The sequence below is a fragment of the Struthio camelus genome, chromosome W (assembly GCF_040807025.1).
Source record: "Struthio camelus isolate bStrCam1 chromosome W, bStrCam1.hap1, whole genome shotgun sequence".
NCBI lineage: Eukaryota > Metazoa > Chordata > Aves > Struthioniformes > Struthionidae > Struthio > Struthio camelus.
In genome coordinates this window covers 50,824,019-50,851,332 of record NC_090981.1, presented here as the reverse complement: position 1 = coordinate 50,851,332, position 27,314 = coordinate 50,824,019, and the positions used below count along the sequence as shown (strand labels likewise).

General features: G+C 38.8%; 2 protein-coding genes across 2 annotated transcripts in view; both read left to right on the top strand.

Annotated features, from left to right (window-relative positions):
• The first annotated feature begins 5,397 nt into the window (after positions 1-5,397).
• Positions 5,398-27,314, top strand: part of LOC104146898 (integrin alpha-1) — a 74,952-nt gene continuing 53,035 nt past the window's right edge. The window contains exon 1 of the mRNA XM_068925130.1: positions 5,398-5,563. Coding sequence (XP_068781231.1) covers positions 5,536-5,563 — 28 coding nt within the window. The 5' untranslated portion in view covers positions 5,398-5,535. The remainder of the gene's footprint in view (positions 5,564-27,314) is intronic.
• LOC104146897 (pelota mRNA surveillance and ribosome rescue factor) lies at positions 11,336-15,736 on the top strand. Its single transcript, XM_009679188.2, has 2 exons — positions 11,336-12,167; positions 13,356-15,736. Exons 1-2 carry the CDS (start codon positions 11,442-11,444, stop codon positions 13,785-13,787), a joined length of 1,158 nt encoding a protein of 385 aa, XP_009677483.2. The 5' UTR covers positions 11,336-11,441; the 3' UTR covers positions 13,788-15,736.

The following is a 27,314-nucleotide window of genomic DNA, read 5'->3' as shown; positions in this document are numbered from 1 at the left end:
TGGGGTGGGGGGGGGGGGTTGGGTTTTTTTTAATGTATGCCATAAAATACATATGGGCATCATTACCAGGCTTATGTTGCTGTAAAAGCAAGATTTTTCTCCTGATCACAAAGATTAAAGGAAAACTTGAGCAGTGCTCTGTATTTAAATGTTGCTTTTGCATTAGCTGTTACAAAGCAAAATGACAGAAATGAAAGAGGAATGTGTGAATGCATCAGGGAAAAAGATGGGAGTCAAAATTTTTAACTATACTGGGATAGGAAGAAAGAAAAGTGAACAAAGCAAGGTTTTTCAATATGATTATTGCAGTCACAGCTACCTTTTTTCTGTAACTAAACAGTAGTAAGTAACTATATTATGCAGCCCAGCTGTGAATGCATGCAATGCAATGCAAGGTAAAAATCTTAAAGAAGCCGTTAGACTGTCTTATTATTTTGGGAAACTACTGTCATTTATTAGTTAGTCTCCCTTCAAAGGTCTCATAAGACCCTCTCAGAAGTAAGAATGATCCCTTTACATAGTTTCATAACTGTAATATACCTGAAGAATAAATAATACTGTGCAACATACCAGGAGTAGCCACTTGAAAGAAAAACTGTAACGATTAAAATGCTTTAATAAAAGGAAACACAGGTGGAGTGCAGAAAGCCCACGATGACAATAACAATAAATTAATTCTGTCTCTAAATTCTGGCCTAATTTCATAAAATTTCATCCGTATATTGAGGCAGAGCTAGAGCACTGATGGGCCAACATTAGCTGGTATGTTACCTGCATCTTTATTCAAAAGCCTTATAAATATAGATTGCAATTTCTAGTTCGGCCCTCTGGTTTTGTACAATCAAATCTAAATTTGTTCCTCTCATCTCCCCCCAACTTTAAGTTACCAGCTCCGTTCCCCTCAGAACGAATGCCAGAGCTCCAGTGGCTTTAGTGTTGCAGAAAAGTGCTTCAGCACAACAAAAGGCTGAAATACCCCGGTCAGAGAGATCAGTATGATTTTAACCTCATTCCACTTGAACAGCTAACCAGCTTGTGCTTTCCTATCTGTAGCTTACATTTTTAAGAAACATATTTCATGTTACTGTTGGGTAATACATCAGAAAGGTCAAAGACATATTGTTGTCATAATATATAATCAAGTAAATAAGCAAGCAGAAAGTTAAAGCTATGTTGCAAGAGAAAACTGAATCAAGATTTAAATAAAATGTTTTCATTGTAAGAAGCTGATTCAATGCAATGGAAATAGAAATAGTACATGATACGATGAAAATGTAGAATTATCTTCTGTAAGAATCTTAGATGCTATTTCATATAGAAATCCTTCTACATGAAACTAAAATGATACTCATACAATAGAGGTTGGAGGCAGATTTATAACAGTAAATAACACCATACAAACTCATCTCTTCCAGCTCTAAGGTCATCACAAATACAAATAGGTCAAATGAATAAAAAGTTAGAGAGAATTCTAGATGATTGTATTTTTGTGATACAGCCAGTTTTAATCACGATAAGCTCTATAAACTTAGCAAAAATTTTGAAAAGAAAGTGTCCTGAGAAAATGTGGAAAAGAAAAGCAGCATCCTCACTAAGGATGCGAGATACTTACAAGCTATTAAAGAGGAAAATTAGACTATTTTATTTTAGTAAGGATACAGAATGTATATTAATTTGATTCAGGAATACTCTATCATAGACAAGAAAAGACAAACTAAGAAGACATAAAAGATATTGGTGGAGAATAAATTTAACACAAAACATGAAGGGCATTTTCCATCATGATTCCTACTAACTTTAATTAGACTAGTACAAGCTGCAAAACAATTTTTTTATGAAGATCCCTTTCTACAGTAAAAAGGTTTTTTGGCACATTTGTACCTCTGGTTAATAGAGATGGAGCAGGAACATGGGCATTCTCCAAGAATATCAAGTATCAGCTAAAAGCTGAGCTGTAAAACATGAAAAGATTTATGCATACAGTATTGCTGGAACAATACCAAATCCTGCAAGGTCTTAGTTCTGATACTTCAAGAAGGAGCCCTTGAGCATCTCAGACATAATAAAAATAAGACTACAGCCCCACAAGTTCTGCCAAGTGAATTCTAACATGGTCCTGGAATCAGATAGGAAAAAATGGAGACTATGAAAATGAACAACATAGCAATCAAGGTGAAGGACATCTTGGAGACCACACATAAGCAAGTGTAAGAAAAAATTTAAATGTAAATATCTAAATCTACAGCACAGTGTAAACCACCAGTGATGATAATACAGGCTTTCAATGACAAAATTTCACTTAGAAACTATAGGAGCAAGTTCTGTAGTGCTTTCTTAGCACTACATAATATAGTGTAATAAAAACAGCAAATATTGCATTGCGTCTCTTACAACTATTGACGTCATACTATTCCTTTAATAGAAGCAAGTTAAGCATGCTTCTGGCCATTTGAAGCCACAGTCTTCCATTCCTCACTGTGTGCTACAGGTTAGAGATCCTTTTACCTAACAAATGAAAGGAATCACAATTGTTCATATCCTCAGTAAGAATGGAAAAACAGGTTCAATGGAAAATGAGTTCCATGTACACCGTAGTCACTCTATTCAGAAGACTGCCTTGCCTTTGAAAATATTTTAAAAGCCTGGGTTCCTGTTCTTTCATCACTTTGCCTTTGGAACAAAATGCATTTCCACTGTTTTCTGTAGGAAAAATCCTGACTGAAAAGGAGAAGAATTAGTCTCTGAAATTTTAATTTTTGGTCATCTTTGCAGGGTCCAATCCTTCAAAGCCTTTAAATTAACCTTTAATCACAAATATTTCCATCAGATTCCATGGAACTACTCATGTACTTATTATGCATATTCTGAAGTACTTTGCTGGAATTAAATTCGGAAGCAGAGTCCAAAAAGGCAAATCATGCTTAATTTATAGCACCAGAAAATAATCCTTCCTCATCATTCTGTGTTATTTTAGAGAGGCATATAAGAACGTGTATAACAGTTACATTCTTGAAATTAATTTCACCTTTTTATTTTATCCATCACTATAGGTAATGATTTTCTGTATTATTATATCTACTGAAACTATTTGTTGTGTAGACACTGAAATTACTCAAAATCTTTACTATTTTTGGGCCTGAGCATTTCTCATCTGGAGATGCCTGCTTAATATACACATATTCATTACTACTAGTGTATAAAATCTTAAATTCAAACGAGTACTTAGCTATGCAGTTGCCTGAACGAATGAACTCAAAACAATAAAGACTGAAATGATGCAGAATGGCTATTCTACAAGCAATGAATAGGGGTTTGCTTTGTCTGAATTAGTTTGGCATTCCAAAATAAGTAATGGTCTGTGATGTGTTTTACTTGTTTGTGGTAATAAGACATGCTAGATCAGCCCAGTGATTCATCTATTCTAGTATCTTCCTTTTGACGTTACCCTGATACAAGATGCATAGGACATTACCACAAAAAATAAATGAATAAAGTAATAATAAGCGCAAGAATACTTCTGAAGAAATTAGGAATAATCATATGCCAAGAATTTTTTTTTTTTTTTTAATATCAAGAAATCTTATTCTTCACCATGATGAGTATACATCAGGGTACATGGGGAATGTACATTCCCCACCTACGTACCAAACATCACAGATAGTTCAAAGATTTTTGGACTGACTAGCTCAGTCCATGGCTATTTCTCTTTTTTCCTTCAGAGTAATTAGTTGTTTCACAAAAAGAAATCCTTCAACTGCAATTTGAAAGGGAGCTTGGCTCCTCCTTGTACATTTAGTTAAATATAGTGAAACAAAGGGAATACAAAGATTTGTTTTTAAAAAAGCAACATGGGAAACCATTGCCCCCTCTGAAGCTGGAGTAAAACTAGCAGTACTAATAAAATTCACTCGGAAGAAAAAAAGAAATTACAGATTTTTCCAAAATCTCAGTCGTCTTTTTGCTTGAATACAACTTCGGCTTGCTTTAATTTTATGCATAACACTTTTAAATGGAAAAAACATGTTTAGTCTCTTAAATCAGTACCAATACAGCTAAAATCTCCATTCTGCATAACTTACACATGTGCTTAATTTCATCAACTTTGACTAGTCCCACTGTGGTAATTAGATACGTTTTATAACGTGTAAAGTCAAACATGGGCATAAATTATTGCTGGATCAGGACCTTTACTCTTAAAATCAGCTTTGAAATTGTGCACTGTTTTCTGAAATCTGCATTTCCAGAGTCTACAAGTAAAAGTGTACCCAGCGTGTTCTCATAAAATGCACAACAGAAGTTGGAAAATGTATTTAACTATTGTAGTGATGATTAGCTAGCTGTAGCCTCAGAGGAACTGATAAAAATTCTAAGAACTTCCAATCATTCACTACATCCTTTGCTCCAGTTCAAAGAAAATAGGTGTTTTTTCTAATAGCATCAAGATCCACAAATGCTTAGCAGTATTTTGATCTCTCTTTTTGTTGTTTTAGGGATCTTGGAGTCTCTTTTTTATAAAACAACAAAATGATTTTTCAACATGTCCAGTGTGAGAACTCAAGACACTGCTGAAGGAATGTCACCCCACCTGAGCATCACTATGGTAAATACAGAAAGTCTTGCAAGCTGCTCTTTCACTGTGTGTTTAATGAACCCTGAAAACCTCTGCTTATGGGCCTGAACCTGGCTGATTATTACCTTTGTGATTTATTCAGTGATTTATTAGTGCAGTCATTCTGTGGGCAGGAAAGCAGAGGAAGCATGCCACACAAACATTGGGTAGATGAGGGCAAAGGCAGTTGTCTAGTATTTTAGTAGCACAGTAAAGCCCAGGAAGTAACAAAGCCTTGGCAAAATCATCCTCTCTCTTAAGAGTTACTGCAACCCCAGCGCCACTGAGAACGGGGAGGGGGTGGGTAGGTGGCTTCCTCCTGCAGGCAAATGACCAGCCTTAGAGTGTGTTTTTAAGGGGTGATGTAAGAGAAATAAAACTTGACCAGCCAAACACATCCCCTACCTTAGCGATGTGTTTCTCCTGCTGACGAGTGAGAGAGAGGTAGCCATCTGGCAAGCTCAACTTCCTCCTGCCCGCCGGGAATAGAGCTGGTCGGCGGGAGACACCTTTTAATTAATTAGGAGCGGGCAGATGCCCCTTTAAGGTCTGCTCAGCTCCCGCAGGCTGCAGCGGGAGGTTTGGGGGGGAAGATCTGACTTTATTTGTACATCTCAGTGCTGGGATTGCTCTATTGGGGGGGGGGGGGGGTTTCCAAAGTTCAGAGGTCTTTGGGGCTAGGGGGGCGGGTGGGAGGGAAACTGTGTGTTGGGGTGGGGGGAGAAGCTAAATTCTTCTTGATGCGAATTAAAAATATAAAGACCGAATAACAAACAGGAAATGCCTAACTGGGCTGCGAGGGGAGGCGCAGAGCGCTGAACTCCAGTCGCAGCGCAGGCACCGCCGGGCGCGCCGGCGGCCGCACCGCTCCCGCCGCCCCTGCCCCCGGCCCGGGCTCCCGGCCCCCGGCCCGCAGGAGCCCAGGCATGGCCGCCTCCTACTGGATGCTGACAGGTGAGGAAATAAACCCTTTCTCTCTTCTTGGAAGACCCAGGCGCCGAAAGGAGATCCCCTGCCCTCAGGAGGGGGATGAGTGTGTCGGGGGCTGGCACCCCCAGAGGCAGTATCCCCCCTCGGCGTTCCCTTGATCTCTCCCTGCCCTGGGAACGCCCTGTCCGAGCGAGCAGGAGCTCTTAAGAGACTGCTTGGGGTTGTTTCTCACTGCGGCTTTGATTCCTCAAATAATCTTACAGTCGGGGTGGGGGGGGGGGGAGGCTGCGAGATGATAATGAATGGGTCAGAAGAAATACTGTAATTGAAACTTCTTGGGGAAAAGAAGTGCAGCTGGCAACTTTTTTTTTTAATTAGGGCAGCTGTTTATTTTCCTCCCTTTAGTCCGCAGATGTTCTGAGCGGTAAAAGGAGAAGTTAGGAAGTGGTTAACTGCACCAAACTAACTTCAGAAAGATCCGGAGATCAAACATGTAATATTTCCTTTTAGGGTTGTATTTATTCTTAGAGACTTATTTTCTTGTTTAGCAAAACAGCAATCCAAACACTGCAAGTAACACCCTCCCTAGCTAGTGGTAACATTTTGGATCTGAAATCAGGGCATTCCAAGAAGTGGGAAAAAGGTTAAGGCAATGCTGAAACTCGTGTGCTTTGAAACATTGACACTGAGCTCCCCAACAGCCCTTGAGCTAGCAACTAGCACACAAACGGTGAACCTGAGGCAGTCTGAGCTCCACCAGTGAGGCAGTACAGAGGAAGAAATCAATTTTATAAGAATCATCAAAACGCAAGCGGCAGTGAGTGTGGAAAAGGCAAGATTAGGTAGGGTTTTTTTCCCTTTTACCTTATGCTTGTCATGAAAGAACAGATAGGGGAGCATGTGAAAATCTTAACATGGTATTTTGGCTGTCTGTACTCAGCCCTTGTTCATAGATATCTTTACTACTTTTATTACATGATGACATTCTCCCCAAAATACGCTTTTGTTTGTGTTCCTTTACAGAGGGGGCTTTGTACAGCAGCAACAATTGAGCATGCCAAAATTTCCTTTCAGACTTCCAGTGTTACCGCTGGTATTACCAACAGATGATTCATCAGTAAAAAGTTTTATTGTCAGACAGGGAGACATCTCAAGGGGGTCCTATCCAAATCTTGCCTCTTCTTTCTTCTTCTTCTAAAACTTGCTACACTTAGAAATACACCTAGAATACACTTAGAAAATATGAGGAGACACTACAGAGGACAGGAATGGGATTCAAATTGTCTCAGATAAATAAGACAAATAGTCCTAAATAAACAAGATGAAAATGTCATAAAAATAAAGACAAGGAATTTAAGAATTACAGTGGATCCAAATATAAAATAGAAATTGGTCATTTGCTCCTCTTGGTGAAAGAGGGGGAGGAAAAAAAGGCAAATCTCATTCTGCATGCATGAACAGTACTATACAGGAGGTGCATAGAAGTGTGTGTTTGTGTATTTATACTGATTTAATGTTCTATTCAACTTGGTGTTGGTGAGGCCTCTGACAGTCCAGAGTACAGGAAGACTAATAAAAGATGCTGACAAACTGAAGAGGTGCACAGATGAGTGACAAGCCTGATAAAAGTTGAGGATATAGTCTATGAAGAAAGGCTGAAGGAATTAGGTTTATCTAGAAAAGAGAAATCTAAAGACAGAGAGTACTGAGCATTGCAAATACGCATCTTTACTGAAGTATTACTACCATAAGAATGTTATTTCAAGTCAATACTTACTTGCTTTGGTGAGAGTATTCATTTGTGATTTTTTTTTTTCTGTATTGCCTATGTTGGCTTATAAAAAGTCTGATGAATAGTTGATTCCCTTTGTCCATCAAAGGACAAGTGAAAATCTACCTAATTTGCTATGCACAAGGCTTAGGGAATATTCAGTAGAACTTTCTTACTCTTCAGGTAATGAATCACTGGAACTGGGGATACCTACAAATACTGCATAATCTCCTTGGCTAAAAGTTTTTATGAAGTTGGATAAACATCTGTCAGGGATGGCTGAGGTTTATTTCATCTCACCTGGTTGAACTAGGGATCTGCTGAAATATCTCACAGCCCTACATTTCAACAGACAGGAAGAAAGAAATCAACTCAAACGTTCCGTTAAACTTTTAACTCCTCTTCACTTCCTTGGTTTTATTATCAGCCTTCTCCCTCCTGGTGATGACAATCTTGTTGTTGGTACTAATCAAGGGTACTCATCTGTGTCATAGAAAAGGCCAGTTGCCATACAAACAGAACTGCAGGCAGAAAAGAAAACAGTTTCTGTCCAGAATCTGCACAGGCAGGAGAGGAGCACAATGTGGGGAAGGGGTGAAAATACAAAAGTTTCTGAGTTTAATCTGTACCCTTTTATTTCTTTTATCTTCCTTTGCTCTTGCAAGAGTAACTTTCAGCATTTTCCAGCAGATTCCCCCCCCCTATGCATGAGACACTTTCCCGCTAGTTTTTCTTATCCTGGACTCAGGTATCTCTGCATGAATTCTAGTTGCAATGGCTTTAACAAGGGGTGGGGGACTCATATTAAAATTTATCTCGCCTAAAATGCGTATAAAACTCTTCTTTGTAAAGCAGCTGATCAAGACTATCGGACCACAAAGGAGGTCTAAGACACTTGAAGATGCAGGGCACTGTCTCTCATGTTTTCAAAACAACAATCTTGCAAAAAGAGCACAGCTCTGAAAATCCTGTGAATATATGCTATTTTATCTTGTCTTGTACTGTGCTTAAGAAAGTCTGAAAAGAGATGCCAAATTGCTGAGTATTGGTATGTCAAAAATTCATTTTTAAAAAGTGATAAAGTGCAAGAACTCCCGGGTTCTGCATCTAGTCTTATTCTTTTACCAATACAGGAACAGAACATGTAATTTTGAACTTCTGTGTTAAAATTGTATGCAGACTATCCGTTTGTTTTGGCGCTACGGAAATCAAAAGCATATCGCTCCTTGACCTTATCAAAATTAGCATGAACTTACAAACTTATGGTTATACAGTTCCTAAATTTTTAGACATGTAATTTTTCTTCTGCTGCTCATTCTTTAGCATTCAAATGAATAACAACAACCAGAAGCTACTTTTTACCTGAGCAGGCAAAGTATCATCATCATCTAAAAAATGTTTTCCTCTGTAAATCAACAGTGGTCTTGCTAATTGTGGTAGCATCATTCAAGTTTAAGGTTGCTACAACATATCTGCAGGTCATTTTTTGTAACTGCATAAAATCTCATGGTTCTTTGTTTGAGAAAGGGCTCCAGTGCATCTTAAAATGTCTTTTTCTGCAACAAGAGACAATTTAATATGTTGAGTTTTAACCTTGTTTCAAGGTGGGTTGGTTTGTTTGTTTGTTTTTAAGGCAGCAACTCTATTTATCCTTGGCAGCAAGTTTCATGCTTGCATGAGCTGAATCTTTATTGTCTTTTGGACTGGATGCCAACTTGAAACCTTTATTTGAAATATGTAGCATCACAAGAAATGTTAAGCTGCATGTCAGAATTAGAAGACTAGAACGAATTATCAGAGAAAACTTTGTAAATGGATAGTAAAAATATGTACAAACATATAAATATTGTTTGAAAGGTTAATATGCACTAGAGCTAATTTTACTTTGAGAGAATAACATGAGGTTTATCTTTGTAATTTTAAAATTATAAAGAAGAAAATTCACCAAGCATCACTTACAAAAGTGAAAGGAACTTTTAAAGAAAAGCTGAAGCCACAAAACATTCACCTCTGCCTAAGTCACAAAATATTGACACAAAATAACAAGCATAATGCAAGCGCAAATTTAACAAACAATTATGCATGTGTTTACATTATATTCCCTCGGGTGGTCCTGTTTCCTTCTGTAAAACTATTCATGCGAACACAGTTAAGCACATGTGTTCACAGGAAAAGAGTTTGTGAGGTCTCATAAATAAATCCTGCTATGTAGTATCTGATAAAGGTCTTTTTACATCAGTATCAAGCTTAGAAACACAGAACACACATCACTGGACCTGACCTGTGGTCAGTGTCCTGTCCCAATCGGTGACCTATGCTAGATAATTGAAATTTATATATACATCACAGTGGGAGATATGGGACAATCTTTGCTTACAGTAGTCTTGTATCTCATTCGGTCCTTGACCTCAAAGCTATCCCATGCCAGTCCACACTGTGTTTTTTCAAAAAAAAAAAAAAAAATCCAAAAACTTTTCTGTTAAAAAGTTTTAAATTTGCTTTTCTATTAGTAGACTGAGTATACAGACACTCCAGACTTACCTCCTCTATTCCAGCTGCCATTCTACATACATATATTTTGGCACATCAGCTTGTATACTTTATGAATTAAGTATTTTCAGTCTTCCTTCATGCAATAATTTTTTCTATTCATTTGCTTTTCCTCTTTCTAAATCTGCAGCATTCTTTTCGAAAAGGAGTGTCCAGTATCATACACTGGTTTCAGAAGAAACAGCATTGTTGATCTATATAATGGCACTATAACTTTTTTTTAATCCTGCTCTCTAGGCAATTTTTTTTTCTGCTAGGCTGCACATTGAGCTGCATATTGTTATTCATGTCCCTTTTCTATGCAATGAACTAATTATATTTTAATGATCACTTACAGGTTTTTCCAATGAGTTACTTTTATCAACCTCAAACTTAATGTGCTTAGCTGTCTCTGAAGTGTCTCTCAAAACTGTCTGATTGAAATAACTCATAGTTTCAGGAAGCTGGTCAAGTTTTTAATTGTTTCAGTATAGGTTCAAGTGTAACTGAAGCTAGGATGCATAAAAGGATATTGTAAGTTTAACCATACACTTCAGGCTGAAGTTCAGTTATGAGTTTAAGTGCAATGCCAAAATAACTGTTGAGGTTCTGATCCGGTCTGGGAGTGGTTTTTATTCCACTCTGTAAACATGATCAAACTAGAAACTAGTGGCCTCCTTTCCACATCTACAGATGTTAGATAGTACTGGCTGTAGTCCGTGACCCTGAAGTACTATATGGCATTCACTTATTACCCCGATTAAAACTGGCTATTTAGCCCTACTTCTTTATTGCCTCTTCCTCGCTCTGTAACAGTACCCTTCCACATCTCCTTAGTTGTACATCTATGTAGCTCTCTGACTTTAATCTGTGAGGCAGTGTGTTAAAGGTTTTTGGAAGTCTGAATAACCTCTTGTCGAAACGAGTTGAAGCGCTACATGCACACACAGCACAAGACAGCATCAAAACGTAAAGAGCTAAAGGGGAAAGGGCCAGCGAAGGCCCCGGCCCCCTCCTGCCTCGCAGCACGGAGGTGCATTGCGCCGAAAAGGTTTTCCTTCGGGGATCCCTGCAGCCTGCTTGGCCAGGGCTTGCCGCGACTCCCCCTCCTCTCCCGACCGTCCTAGCCGCCTCCCGGCGGGCAGGGGGCGGGGGCGGGCAGCGACACCGCGGCCCTCACCGCTGTCGCTGACGGTTGGGAGCCGGTTCCGCGCTCGACGTCTGCGCGCGCGCGCGCCAGCTCTGGACGCAGCTGCGCCGGCGGCTAAGTTGCGCATGCGTGCGGGGGAGTCGCGGGTCTCGTCGGCGCCTTTTCCGGACGGAGTGTGCGCATGCGTGGGGGAGGGGCGCCCCCGTGGGCTGGCGGCGCATGCGCAGGGAGCGTGGCGAGGGACCGGTAGCCCGTGTTTAGAGGAGCCGGCACGTCGCGGCCGGGGTTGAGCGCAGGCCTCGCCACCGTGGGCTGGGGCCGGGTGTCCGCCGCCGGGGTCGGGGGGCTGCCCGGGAGCGCGCAGGGCCCGCGGCGAGGGCGCGCGGGGCCCGGGCTGAGGCCGGCGCAGCCGAAGGGAAGCCGAGGGCGCGGCGGCGCCGGGGGCCGCCGAGATGAAGCTGGTGCGGAAGGACCTGGAGAAAGATAACGCGGGGCAGGTGACGCTGATCCCCGAGGAGCCCGAGGACATGTGGCACACCTACAACCTGCTGCAGGTGGGCGACAGCCTGCGGGCCTCCACCATCCGCAAGGTGCAGACCGAGTCGGCCACGGGCAGCGTGGGCAGCAACCGCATCCGCACCACCCTCACCCTCTGCGTGGAGGCCATTGACTTCGACTCGCAGGCCTGCCAGCTGCGGGTCAAGGGCACCAACATCCAGGAGAACGAATACGTCAAGATGGGGGCCTACCACACCATCGAGCTGGAGCCCAACCGGCAGTTCACCCTGGCCAAGAAGCAGTGGGACAGTGTGGTGCTGGAGCGCATCGAGCAGGCCTGCGACCCGGCCTGGAGCGCTGATGTGGCGGCCGTGGTTATGCAGGAGGGGTTGGCTCACGTCTGCCTGGTCACCCCTAGCATGACCCTCACGCGTGCCAAGGTGGAGGTGAACATCCCTCGCAAGCGGAAAGGGAACTGCTCTCAGCATGACCGCGCTCTGGAGAGGTTTTATGAGCAGGTGGTGCAGGCGATCCAGCGGCACATCAACTTCGAGGTGGTGAAGTGTGTGCTGGTGGCCAGCCCAGGCTTCGTACGGGAGCAGTTTTGCGACTACATGTTTCAGCAGGCAGTCAAGACCGACAACAAGCTCCTGCTGGAGAACAGGTCCAAGTTCCTGCAGGTAAGGGGCTAAACTACTTCCACAGTGGGTGATTACAGAGGTTTGAGAGCTGCTTGTGGTGATGGAAGAGAGTTAAGAGAGTGGTGGGAAGTAATTCACTCTCTAGAGAACATAACTTTGTCTTATCATGAGGAAGTTATTGTGGTGCCTCTGAAATTATAGGCTAGTTATGCAGGACAGGGATGTTTCTTTCCTAGGACAGCTTAAAGGGGAGTAGAGAAAATACTTAATACTTGAAACCACCTTAAAGCCCATATTTTTTGCCTCATTAAGACTGAAGTACAAGCTGGAAAATGGTTCAACTGTGCTGTTAATCTGCCATACTGTGTGGCATATATGTTTAATAACAACTTTCTAAAGGTTTTTTTTAAAAATAAAAATATTGAAGTACCTGAGTGTAGCGTAGGTTACTTAATGTTGCTGTTAGTTTTGTAGCAAATAGGTAAAGATTATGCAGCCACGATAAGGTAAAAATTATGCGAACTTTTTTACTGTTCCTTAGCTATTTCTTTGCTTCAGTGTCTTATTTTCCATTCACTAAAGAAGGCAAAAGCAGCACAAAAAAGAAGTTTCATAGTATCACTTCTGAATTATAGCAGGGCTGTAGTCTAGGCCTTCAAAACTATTGGGGGTCCCAGTATTTAATGGGCACAAAGTTTAGGAGTCTTAAATTGCACATAGAAGCCTATTTCTGCATTTATAGCAAAGCAATGACAGAAAGCATGAAAGGCTTTAATGTACTCAACTGTGTAGCTAGTATGTCTGCAAACCTCAAAAGCAAGGCTTGATGCTTTTGCACTATATCCTTGCAACTTTAAGAGGTCTTCCTCTTCTTAAATACTTTAAAGGCTGAAGAAGACCTAGTTTCTCAGTAGAACCACATGGCTCTACCTTAGAGCTTTGTACAATACCTTGCTTATAAAAAGCAGTCTGGATAAGAGAAGCATCTTTCCGACACTTCCTAAAATACAAAGTTTGAGGGATTTGGGCTAGAATTGGCACTGCAGGAGAGGAACTCTGCTAGAAAAGGAATCATTTAAGTTTTAAGTAAACCCAAGCTAAACGCATAAATAGTGAGATAAATATTATGTATAGTGGAAACTATGTTTGTGCTTGGTTAATCAAGAAAATGGTCTTTTTTTTTTTTTTTTTTTAAAATAAATGTATCTTTAACTGTGTTTATTGTAGGTCCACTCTTCCTCAGGACATAAATACGCGTTGAAGGAGGCCCTTTGTGACCCAGCTGTAACTAGCCGTCTCTCTGACACTAAGGCAGCTGGTGAGGTCAAAGCCTTAGATGACTTCTATAAAATGCTGCAGCATGAGCCAGACCGGGCTTTTTACGGTCTAAAACATGTGGAGAAGGCCAATGAAGCCATGGCCATTGACACGCTGCTGATCAGTGATGAGCTCTTCCGGCACCAGGATGTGGCTACGCGTGCTCGATACGTTAAGTTGGTAGATAGTGTACGGGAGAACATGGGCACAGTGCGCATCTTCTCCAGCCTTCATGTGTCTGGGGAGCAGCTTGGGCAGCTGACAGGGGTGGCAGCCATCCTGCGCTTTCCTGTTGCTGAGCTCTCTGACCAGGAAGATGAATCTAGCTCTGAAGAAGACTGATCATGGTGACTTCATTCCACCCTTTCTTTTCCCAGTTCACTTTGAAAAGACAACAAACACCTTCTCTTCCTAAAGACTATGTGCAGATGTGCCATGGCATGTAATTTAAGTTTTTGATAGCATTTCTTACAATATAAAGCTGTGATCAGCACTCTTAACGGATATCTGTTCTATGATTACAGTTATGGGTATACTGTGGATTGGAGCTGATTGTTTTTGCAAGTTATACTCTGTACTTTCAGCAGTACAAGAAACTGATTTCACTCCCAAAAGCAGTTCTTTTTGCATATTCGTGCAGACTGGCAGCTTAATATTTTGGAGTGTGTATTCAAAGATAATAAATTAAGAGGGAGAAACATGCCAGACTGTCTTTATTTCTGTTTTTAAGTGCTTGAAAACAGTATTACAAAATAAGTCTTAAAAACTTCTTCAGATAAGACCTTTCCAAACTGAGCTTGATCTTCTTAGGTACTCACTTTCCACATCTTAGGAAGAAGGGTAGAGGAGTGGGATGAATGTCAGCTGTTAGGAGCTTTCTTGTATGGATATACTTGTACACTTGCATAATTTTGGAAATATCTGAAGCAATCTTTCAGAAACTAGACCTTTTAAGTTATTTCCTCCCTGATGTAATAGCAGACGTAGGACAGATTGTGGAGCTCAGTAAGTCCATTTGAGGTATCTCTTAAATGATGTTTTCTTGGAAGATTGTTCCGAGGGCTAACAAGGGGAATGATGTATTTTGCAATTGACTGTTTTCTAATGAATTAGCATTGGAATTATTTCATGCCTAGTTCTGCAGAACCTTATCAATATAAGTGTGGCTTACAGAAACAGATCCCTGGTTTCTGTTGGGAATCTTTTGAGTATTAATAGTTCTGATAATTTCATAATCTGTTATTTCACTACCAGTGTACCCGTTTAAAAACATTTATTTCCAATTTATAGCTTGTACATATAAATTACAATTTTATAAGCATAGCTGCAGCCTGAGATACTGATAACTGTAAAAATCAATGGTGTTTTTCCAGTTGTTCAGTACAACAGTACTATCAGAACTACAATGAGTTTTATTTCCATTAAACATTATATCTTAGGCTGAGGAAACAAACTACTTTCATATTCTGACAAGATCCCCTGCAAGGGGATTGTTTAACTTAAACCTAAGGTTGGTGTGTAAGTAAGCTTTTGCTTTATGTGTGTGAGTGGTGTCTGTGTGGGGGTGCGTTTTTGTAAATGGGAGAAGATGGGAAAGACTTGCCAAAAATGAGAATAAAATTTAAGAAAACGTACCAGAGACTTCTGAAATACAGATAGGGACATAATGATTGAGGAGTGAAAATTAAAAACAAACAAACAAAACCCACTTTCAGTCTAGGCAGAGTAACTTCAGAAAATTATTGATTTTTTTCCTTTTTTTTTTTTTAACCTTTAAAATGCTGTTGTATGCTAGCTCTGTGATTTTGATAATATTAATCTATTGCAAAGTTTTACCAACTGAAACTTTAGCCTAGACCTATTGATGAGGAAGTCTGTGTGCATTAAAAGCCCTCTGCCATCCTGTCTTTCACATCATGTTAATAAAGTACGGCTCTAATATGCATTCTCTTCATGCACTTTTTAGACTGTGTGAATGTTGATTCTTCTGTCAATGAAGACAAGCCCTTAAAGCAGTTCTTTTAGAGTACACAACAACAGTGTTATTTGAGCCTTAGTTTTATCCTGAGTGGTGTTGAATGCCCTCTATCCCAGAATCCTTAACTAGATTTCTTTCAACTATTAGAACTGGTTAATTTAAAAATGATGTTCGTTCTTATAAAAGTCTGCCTAAGCTGCCTAAACACTTGGCCCGCTAGCAAGCACGTGAATTTGTGCTATGTACTAGGTTAAGTGTAAAGAATGTATTCAGCACTTGGAAGAATCAGACTACTTCAATAAATATTATTTAACAAATGATTGCTTGCATTAAGCAGTCTCATGCTGTCTAATGAGTCATTAATTTATCTTTCTAGGAAAGGCTAGTATATTAATATTTCTGTGCTTATAAGTATTGACAATTTGTTGCCATTGTAAGCTCACGGTACTTAAGATTATATTACAGTAGGAAATTCTTAATTTAATTCTTAGAAAACTAAAAGAGATCTAAAACACTTTAATATAATTTATTTGGACTCAAACTATTCTTAGACTGTCAAATGGTTTGCTCTTCTTTTGAACCAACTTGAGCCAAGTTACTCCATTTAAAAAAGAAATGGTGAAGATTTTTTGCTGTAGATTGTAGGAAGGTTACAGTGGCAATTCTGCAAGTCTTTACTTGTGTCTTGTAGTAGTTTTTCACTAAGAAAAAATGCAACCTGTTTGTTGTTTACTTTAAGGCATAACAGGAAGCATTTGGTAAGAAAATGTGTTCATAGTGATTCTTTGTAAATTTATATTTAGAGTTAAAACTCTGCACCAACTTTATAATTTAGGAATAGTATCTTTTCCTTTTATAGCTACTGTTATCATAGCATTAAGTCTCTGAAAGAAATATATCTAGTTGTCCAAAACATGGAAGGGTGGGATTTTTTTTTTTTTATTTTTAAACACTTTTGTAGTAAAATAGATACACAGTCATTATGTAGACAAGTGCATCCTGTTTCAGGAAACAGTTTAAGGGCTTGGTTTTGAAAGCAGACTATGCTCAGTAGTGCAGATGCTTTACCTGGCAGAATTCCAGGGATGTTAATGTCTTTTACATTTAAGGGAACTTTGAATGGTTGTAAAGTCCATATTGGTGAAGATACTTGCTTAACAAAGACCTTAACTTCTGTTCATAATAGCACTTACAAAGGAGATGCACATTATCTGCAGTTTAAATCAGTAAGTGCTATAGCCATGGGAAAACATTTTTTTATCCTTTCTTTGGAAATATATATATATATATATACACATATATATATAAAAAAGCTAAAATCTGTCCATAAACTAGAAATTGTTCTCTTAAGCCTAAAGTATTTAGTAATTTCAAACAATATCCTAATTTTTGTTCCTAATTGATTGTGATGTAATTCTGTGAATTAGTAACAAAATAATAAAGTAGTTTACAGTGTGTAACCATTTATTTTTAACACTTTTTAATACTTATTAAGTTTTGTAGGAAGGAAACTTTAAAAATGACAAAGTTTGCTTGATCCTGAAGCCTGATCTACAGTTAGCTCCAGAGATGCAAATAATTTCATTGATTTAGGTCACAGAGCCTCTCTTGCAAACTCATACCTTGGAGCAGACCCAAGTTTGTTAGTTGTGTCACCTTTGGCATTTAAATCTAGTTGTGATTATATCAGTTTTTTGTGGATTTTTATAGGATAAAGTTTGGTGCAAAACAGAAGGTCGCCACCAGCAATAGACTAAAGAAACCTATTAAGTATAAAGCAAAATAAAACATAAATCTCTTAGTGAAGTTATAAACCACTTTACATGACCTGGGGAGTTCCCCATCTCTTTCCTTCCTGCCTTCCCCAGTGTGGACTACTTGAGTAAAATGCTGATAATAAATGATCTTGCAAGAGGAATCCTTCTAACTGTTTTCTGACCAGCTGTGTAACACAGGCCATAGCAGTTGTGCTCAATTTGTGATGTAACCCGCATGTTTTTTTTTAAAGCCATGTACATGTCAGAAGTAATTTTGACCGTTTGCTACTATTTTCTTAAAGGTGAAGTAGCCCTGAAAGTAAAATCAGTCTTTCCCCTTTGAAGAGTTACTGAATTTAACTTCTAAGCTGCTGACCTTGGTTTGCCTTTTTCTGTGGAATTATATTATAGCTACCTTCTCAGTTAACTTATTTACAGTTTGAGCTGTTTTAATTTCTGTCTGGAAGCTGCATCTTCCATCTGGTAATTGTGTTTGGTTCTATAAAGGCAAGGTGGGAGGTAAAACTATGTGCCTTTGATCTTTTTTTGTTGGCCGAAACTTTTCTTTTTTCTGAAGTTTTCACATGTCTAATTTTTTTTAAAGAAAATGAGTCTGTTTCATAAACGAAATGTCTAGTGTGGTAGGAAAAACATGTTCTCAAAAATTTTATGCTGTTTTATTGCAAGTCACTTCTGTGCAGTCTGATCTATTTCTTCTACACAGGATCTAGGAAAGCAATTTGCAAAATATGAAACTGCAATTTGAAGGCCTGCAATTAAGAATCTTTGTTTATAACAAAAAACTGGAGTCCCTTCAAGATTAATAATTAAAAAAAAGGGAATGACTTCAGAAATCTGTTTATCTCCATACTTTTTAGATAAGGCAAAACTTCAGACTTTAATTTTTTTCTTGCTTTCTGATATACTGGTTGCTTTTATGAATCCTCTTTTTTTTTAATATGCAGTTAAAATACTTATTATGGAATGAAGTTCTTAAAATGCAAAGGCAGGTGGATCTGCAGTGTTTCAGACTGATTGTTGGGGGAAAAGAACCAGTTTCTTCTTCATAGAACTATGCTAAAGTGGGGGAGGATACAGCTCTGATAGCTATTCTCCCACCTCAGTTCTTGTTAGATATGCAGCTGCAAATTTTTATGACATCATTAAATAATAATGCTGTATGCTGTTGGGGCTTATGATTTTTCAATTTTAGTTTGATTTGCTTATGGTGGTAATGGAAGAGAGCGAAGATGTTACGCTATCTGATTTTCAAGCATCTGTGATTCTCTTATAACAGCCACAACTTACATTAAAAGACTGTTGTATTCAGATTTTGTGTAAGAAAACCGTATTCTATGAACTTACAATTCTGCTAATTTGGATTTAAGCAAATGCCTAAGCACTTGGATCTTGTGATTATATTACCATTTTTAATTTAAGCTCTGACATGGGCTAAGTCTGGGCTTTTTCAGCAGTGGAAAGAGTAAACATAGGCTGTTGAGTTGTTGTGTGACTTAATAAACATAATGCTTGGTCAAGCCAGATTTTTTCTACTTGACTCACATAGTATGGTGACACTGATTTGAAGTTCCCTGCTTGCATGATATAGAATATAAGGGAAAGAAATGTCTCCATTATAACAACCAAACTGTAGCATCTATTCTCTCCAAACTTCTCAACTTGACTGTATTAGAAATACAGTATAGTTTTTCTGGCAGAAATTGTCTCCTAAGGTGTCTCAGCCTGAAATGGAGTGTGAGGAAAGGGTCTCTGAAATCATTTTTGTTTATTCGGCTGTCTGAAAATACTTCTTCCTTTTGTCCCACTTGAGGGCTGTACAAGAAACAGGGGAGCTGATATCAGAGCCACACTGCTTCCAAGTCAATGTCTTCTGGGAAATGCAACATTAAGCAGCAGTTCTTGAGCACTGCCAGCTCCTGTCAAATTTTTCTATATTGATCTCTAATTTATTGTTCTCAATTCTGGAAATGCAGTGTTCACAGACAGTGTAATTACTGTCATGCTGCTCTGATAATTACTTAGAATTCAACTTAGAGCTGATAAGGAATCCTCTGACAGAATAGCTTTTCGTTAAAGAATCTTAGTTAGTTGAAACCAGTCCATCTTTTTAGGAATGTACATACCAGACTTGACAGGTTTTCTTTCCCTCCAGTCCAAAATGGAATTTCTAATTAAAGCCAACCTTAGAATAGCAAAGAGTCTAGAGTTCAGGGAGTCATATGGGACAAAAGACACGAAGCCTTAGATGGTTCTCTGATTCATTGTTAGCATGAGACTAAAGATGCTCCCGCTTCTGTTGGTCTCTTAAGTAAGTACTGTTCCACGCTGTATAGATAACTAAATTTATTTTGGCTGAGACAGCTGAACCACAACTGTCTGTCCCACTCAGGTGGGATATGTCTTGGTATGTGGGAGATGATTTTCAGATTTCTGATCTGAACAAGACAGGAAAGTGATTTAAAGTTGGGACTGTTCCTGCCTAATATGCTACAACCATGATCTTCATGTGTCAGAAGAGTCCTGGATAGAGGTCCATGTTTCAAAAAGGTTTTGAATTTGATGGCAGTCAAACAAATCACCTTTCAAAAGCAGGCAGATAATTTCCCATATGGCTTCAGTGCAAATCCTTAGAAGTTTAAGGCACTTAGGACAAGTTTTTATAGAGGAATTTTTACTTGAAGGACTTAAAATCCAGGAAATGAGACAAAAAATGTATGTGAAGAGAGGGAGAAAAAGGAAGGAAGGAGGAAATAAAGAGTTCCCAAAGAACATAGTAACTTAATAAATTTTAAAAAATACCCTAACTTGACTCTTAGCTTGTAGTTGAAGGAATGATTTAGGATGCAGGCTTGGTCTATATCTTCAGACCCCAAGAACTGTTTACAGTTGGAGGAGCTTGGTAGCAACTACAACATTTAGGATGTCTGACAGTTGGTTATCAAACAAATGATCATGAACTTTTCCCTCAAAGGTTTCTATACTCTGTAAGCTGCAGCAGGTTTTGCTAAAGAGAATTGTATCATCTTTGATCTGCAATGTTTAGTCTAGTGACTTCTTCAAGTGTTTGATACTAGTATAAATATATTCATTTAGCTGTGAGAGTATTAGTTACGTTTATTCATCTTACCCAAATAGTTGCCCTAAGAACACTTCTGCTCCCTTAGGTAAAGGTCACTGCATTATCCTGTGCAGGTTATTCCTCTCCTGAATGGAAATTGCTGAACCGCTGTAGGGTACAGATACGAGAAGCTTAAATAGGTGACACTTAAATAGACTTTCTTTAAGTATGTTCCTGCACGAGTGTCAGTGTCTGGCAGGACGGCTGAGCGCTCTGGTGCTGTGGCTGCCTTTGCTGCGAGGTGATAACCTGGGAAGTGCCAGTGCGGTGGTGGTAGGAGGGAGAAGAGGAGCGGCTGCTCAGTGAGGGAGTTCTTCCCGTGTCCAGGGCAGTGTGGAAAGACAGAAAAGGTTATGGCTCTGTGGAAAAGAGGAGACATTGTGCTAGGCACAAGACCTCTTCCCTGAAGAGAGCAGCAGTGGATGTTTCAAATATTTGCACTTGATTCTAACAACTCATCTTCAGTTTAGGGCAACGAGAAGGTACCAGCTAATGGGATTAAGCTGGTACCCCAGGTAGAGAAGCCTTGAGCGTGAGACTTGAAATTGAGATATTGAGAGCTCAAGAGAGCTTGCTAATCTTGTCACTGTGTAGTCGCTATAATTTCTGATGGGGCTGCGGCAGAAACGTTACATGTGGAGTCACTGATACACCTATGGATTGTGAAAGAGTGCCCTTTTCTTTTTTTCGCTTTGTACCTGTCTGTGAATGCAGCTTTTTTTCTTTCTTTTTTCTTTTACAAAATTAGTATGTAGTGCTTCATGAAACAGGCAGATGTGCTGTGGTGGCAATCAGCTTGATAGGCAAAGGAAAACTTTCTAATGAGACATAGAAAATCAATCAAAGATGATTGAAATAAACCCTGCACAGAGTTTTTGAACAGGAGTTTAGTGAAAAGAAACAGTAAGAGGAAGCCAGAAAAAAAAAAAGATCATGTTGAAAGCTTTTAATTATTTTTTTATTTTAACGAATGTTTCAGGTTACATTTGAACTGAAACATTGTTTTCTAAATTAATCAGACTACTAGTCAAGCCATTCTGATGACAAGTTTTTATGCCTTCTTTCTCTTAAAAGTCTCAAAAGTTAGTTATTAAAAATCTGCTGACAGACAGTCATTGAGTTGCCCAGTCAAGCATTCTGATCTTGGTAAACAACAGATTTATGATTGCTTAAGCCATTGCAAGTTGTCTACATGTGTTTTATGCAAGTCTTTATTTGCACGATCATGTGCTGTTTTCATTATGATACAAAAATCCTCTTTTGTGTTCAGAAAGTATCGAGAAAGAATCAAGAAAGTGTTCAGAAAGAATCAAATTAATGTTTCACTGACAGCTGCAAATCTAACCCTTCCTAACTTTGAAGACCTGTCCTTCTAGTCTCGATAGATTATAAAAGCTTAGAATAGTCTTTTTTTTTTTTTTCAAGGGGGGGACATTTACTGAAATTGTCACTGCAAATGTTTAGAGCTTTAGTCAGTAGGGTTTTGATATTGAATGTTTTCACTCTTACTTCTAAGACACTTGCAAAACTAATTCGTTCTCTAGGCTAAATACTTTCATTTTGACACAAGAACTGGCCAGGAATAAATGTATGCTGGAACATAGAAAATTTCTAGTACCGGAAAAATGAGAAGTGGGAATAGCCTTCCAGTAAGAATAATCAGAGCAAAAGGTCTCTTTAGTATGGAGCTTGTTTACCCTGAAGAATATGCTGTAGCTGCCAGCAATAGGTAGGTATCAACTCAGCAGTTCTGTACCCTGTGCTCTGAACAGAAGCAGAGAGTTTGTCACTGTTGTTGATTTAGTGGAGTGCTGAGTTCGCCCTGTGTCAGTTCAATTCTTAGTGCATGTGGTCACACCGAGTCTCAAAAGACAGGCCAATTTGCAAGGCAACACAGACCTCATGTCAGGACTGGGTTAGCAGGGATTGTTTTTCAAACTTTAGCTGACTGAAAGCGATCAGTTGCTGCTCTTTTACTACAGCTGAAACTGTAGTTCAGATGTTACTTATGTAAAGCTGGTGGCAGATCTTTGCTATGGAAGCGCAGACTTGCAAAAGTTCTAGGAATATTGAGATACAGGTTAGTGGTACATGACTCTCTTTGCCGTTTTTAAAAGGTCCTTTTTAAAAAACTGCTGAATACTTGCAGCTCCTGTTGACTTTGGAAAATTCATTCATGGTTAAATATCACCAAAAATGGAATAGCTGACCTTAGCTTCTCAGACTTCTATTTACCTTGGACAAATGATGTCTACACAAGAAAATAACATTTCCTCGCTGTTAAACTTCCATAGTACTTCTGTGAAGTTGACACAGATCTTCGAAAGAACAACCGATTCTTTCTTGAACTGTTGTTAGCTCTAGAAACTTTTTCTGAACAGAACTGAGCTGGACAGATATCTTAAAATCACAGATGTACTTCATGTGCTGTGGGTGGGAAACGTAAGGTATTAGCACCGGTAATTCATGTAGAAAGCTCTATCTTAAACTGCATCTAAAAAACAGGATGTTTTTCTCCCTCCACAGTCGGACATTAATTTTGGGGGAGAAACAAACCTTCCTCTTATATTCTGTTCATGGCTAGTTCCAGATTTCCCTGAATTGTTTATTGACCAGTGAAAAAGCACATTTGCAGTAAAAAGACCTGAGATTAATTCTGTAATGCTTTCAGCTGGCTTCCAGATAAAATCCTTCCAACAGTACAGCAAAGGCGGTGTATGTGCTCTTGTTCTTGCAAGAGTGTCTGCTTCCATTTCCCTTTCAGACTTAGTAGATGTGGTTGATTATGCGTATTATTACGCTTAAGTTATCCATATGCTACTATTCAATAGTGATAATTTATGATGTCATTCTAGCTTTTGGAGAATGTATTGAATTTTGAAATTAAAAACAAAATATATGTATAAAATATAACATAGAAAGAAATATATTAAATTCCTTATAAACTGTTAATGTTTTTTTTTTTTTTCCGGTGACTTTATTTCCCAAAATGCACTGTGAAATGACAATGGTAGGGGCACATATCTTGAGTATATTTCACATCAAAGATGTTACACGTGAGAATTTCAGAGAATAAGTTTCTAACATATGCCATGCCATGAATTACTGGTACATTGATTCATTCACATAAAAGCTAGCTTTTGTCTCTTGCCTGTAGATTATGTTCACTTTGAAGGTAAACTGGAGATGAGACACTAATATAGAAAATGAGGAGCCTGTAAAAGTCTTTGTTGTGCTTTTTTTAGGCCATGAGATGAGTAAAGCTGCTTAGGTATCTGCAATTTATGAATTGCCTAGTGCAATCCCAGTTGTTCTTGTGTCATTTTCTGTTCAACTGTCAAAGTGGAGTGTAGAACAATGAACTAACTTTGTATTGCTACTCTTAAGTTTTTTCTTAGAGTGCAATGTCTTTTGTGACTTGTGGTATGTGGAAGTGGTTTTTATGGCTATTTCTAGATTAGGCAGCTATTTTATGGCTGCTTATGCTCTTAGAAGGTAGGATTTAATGACCACTGTGGTCACTTGCAGTCCCACATTCCTAACTACTTGGGTTTCTCAGTTAAAAATGTATAATGTGTGTTGTCACTGAGCCATATTTTTTAAATTATGCGGAGCAAGCAAAGAGTTCTTAGTACAGTTAACGATTCATAGGTTCGGGAGCACAAACTGAAGAGGGGAGTAAGGAAAGAGGCTGGCTGAGGATTATCTTCCCTTTCCCCAATGGACAGGAGAAAGGTGCAAACCAGAATACCTCTAGAAGTCTTGTAGATAGCTGGTACTGTGATTATCCATGCTAATGTACAGTTAAGAACAGCCCAGATCTTGCTACTGAGTAGGTTAATACTGATATGTTTAAACAGACAGCATCTGCTCTGCAGCGTTCTCAGACAACAGAACAGACTATTCCATGTTGGAATTTATCTGCTGTACGTTTGGGGATGAAGAGGCGCTTCCATTTGACCTCATGATATGAGAAATGCTGGCATCTGGGGCCCTTTCTTGGTAGAATTCCAACATTGCAACAAATAATGACTTTCTTTTCCATTACTGCCTGTAGCAAAGTCTTAGCAAATATATTCCCACTGTAGTCATGACTTCTAGTTACTGGTGTGAGAAAATGTTTAAAACAACATCTTGAACAATATTATTGATGATACAGCAAAAGAATACTTGCAAAGAATTGAAAGCAACAGAAAATCGGAACTGTTTGTATGATGGTCCTCTTTTTTCTGTCTAAACTCAATGTCAAGAATTTTTTAATTTTTCAAAATTTGTTTTAGCAACAGCAAATTTCATCCCTTACTCTCCAGCTCTCAGAAAACTGCAAGTGTCATTATTTAAATTTACAAACACCGGTTTAAACTTAACTAGAATGTTTACCTCTTTACTTTCTGTTATAGGCTGTGGTAGTGTCTCTCTGTGCAGTTCAATTGGAGTTCAGTTTGTAAAAACCATTTTGATTTACATTTTGCTGCAACTTGTTGTTAGCTGCACTTTATATACGAAGTTCTTCTGAAAATAATGTAAAACTCTTTATGCTAAAAAGGTAGGAGTTTTCAGGTCGCTATTAAAGTAAGGAAGTAAATATTGTCAATGTAGAGGAAAAAATGATTTTTTTTTTCTATGTAGTCATATGAAGATGAAGTAGCATAATGACCCCCTCTTACTCTAGTAGAAGTTGACTTAAATAAGAAAATGACTATTCTGCTACATTCCAGTGAAAATTATCATAGTTCTGTTATTAGAAATATTAAGAAAGACATTCTGTATGCACCTTGATTGTACTTTGCAAGTTGATTTTTTTATTTTGTTGTTAATATGCGCATCTGAGATTTAACTGTGAAGTGTCTGTATTCCCACTGGGCTCTTCAATTTTAAGTTGGTCAAGCTCTCTTTTTGCTTTTTGGTAATTTTTCCACTACAGAAGAGGTGTGTAGGGCCAAAGGAAGAGATAGATATTTATGGCCTTCCATCTTGTCCATTCCACCACACCTATTACAGGTTTCTTGGATGACAGCTGAATTGATATTGATGCTTTTCAGAGACATCAAATAAACACAGTCTATGGACTAATGGCTTTTAGCCTGCGTGCTGACTGCATGTGTTTTTGTTGTACTGTATAATAACTGGCTTGAATTTAAGTTTTGTAGTGCTTTGGCTAGACGGGTGTGAGAGGGTCACGTTAGGATATTTACACTTCCTTCTGGAGGACTCCTCTTCCTGAAGCTTTTACTGATTCAGCTGAGAGCGAGCCAGTGATTATGCTGGGCATAAGGCAATGAAAGACATGAATTTGTAGCCATTGTGAAGTAAAGAAAGGGAAAAAGTTGCTGCTTTTCAGAAAGGTTTCAGAAAGGTTTTATTATCACCAGAGCACTTCTGCTCTGGTATTTGCCCAAAGACTGCTAATCTTTGAGCAAATCTACCCAGAAATCCATGAAAGCAATTGGGGAAATTAATTAACAAATAATGGTAATAGGTCAGAAAGGCAAAAACAAAAGTGCCCTCGGTCCTGGTGGGGAGACAGTAACGTGAATTTTCAACCAGGCATTATTTTTACATCAGTTATGTGCTCATTATGTTTCCTGGAATGTTCAAAAGGAACCGTGATCATTTCTCTCCTCCTGGGGAGTTTTAAAGGTAGTTGACTTTAAGTTCATTTGGATAGACTCATGAGCCTTTTTTGTGCCATGGTTCACATTCATGCTGTATTAACAGAACTATATTTTTTGTACATTAAAAATCAGCATAGTGGCAATATATCCATCCTTAGAAGTATATTAATTTGACTGCAATGTTTGGCAGTTTTCCCTGAACTTTTGACAGAGTATTTTTATTTCATTTTTCAAAGATTGCATGCTAGCTGGCAAGAGAAAGCATAAGTACAAAGCACAGATTCAAAAGAAGCTTAAAAATATGTAGAAAATGGCATTTGCAATTCACATTTGAAAATTGACAGGTAGTAATCTACTCCAGCTCACAGGTTTGGCCACAGTGTGATGAGTATTCAGTGCTTTCTTTCCTTCATGCTATAGTAGTATTCTCAAGATCATGAAAGCTCAGGAGCATGTTCCACAATGACGAAAGTCGTCGTTCTCTATCTTATCAAAATTAATTCTCCTTTGGGTAGAGGATAGGCATAAAACATACAGTTGAATATATATCCCTTAAACATCTCTGCCTCAGAATTTCTGATATATTCCTGCAAGCTTTCATGTGCTTTTATCATGAACTTCAGCTCTGCAATTGTAAAACACTTCCCTAATTTAAAGATGCATTTACGTTAACTGATTGTTAGCCATAGTGGAGGGGTGCTGCGTAAGGAAAGTTATACTTTTAGCAAGTAGTGATTGGGTTGACCTCCCTAACTAGTTGTGCTACCTATTGCTAGTTGTGCTACCTATTGCACAACCTAGCTACATCTTGGGCTGAATCACAGGCATAATGCTGAAGAAACTATTGCTTGAGATGATTTCTGTTATTATATAAGTTAGAGAAGGTATGGAGGTTGCTTATTTCAGAATGAAAATGTTGGGTTTACTTCCTCCAGTTAAGCTAGTGTTAAAGAAGTTAATTTCTCAGGGAATCTGAAAAGATTATTTAGACATATTTAGAAATTTTATAGCACAGTAGAAATAATAAGGCTTTGGATACTCAGGTAGCATCTTACTAGTTTTTGTTCACGATAAAACATAAGATTCTTATTGAACCTATTTAGCCTATTCATTTAGGGTAACAGTAATAAAATTAATCAGAATACTTAAAGAACTATGCTTTTTAGTGTAGGAAAAGCAGTCCTGTTAACAGTATGGAGTCAGATGAAGAAATCATTATGGGAGAAGAGCTACCAGCTTGGGGTTTGCCGAGGATTAGATCGTGCATCCCACAGGGACAGCTGTACCCGGTTTACCAGGCTGGTTGAGACGAGGCTGCAGATTGGAAAGCTTACAGCAGCAGCACAGCAGCCAGCAAAACTGAGATTCACCATACCTGAG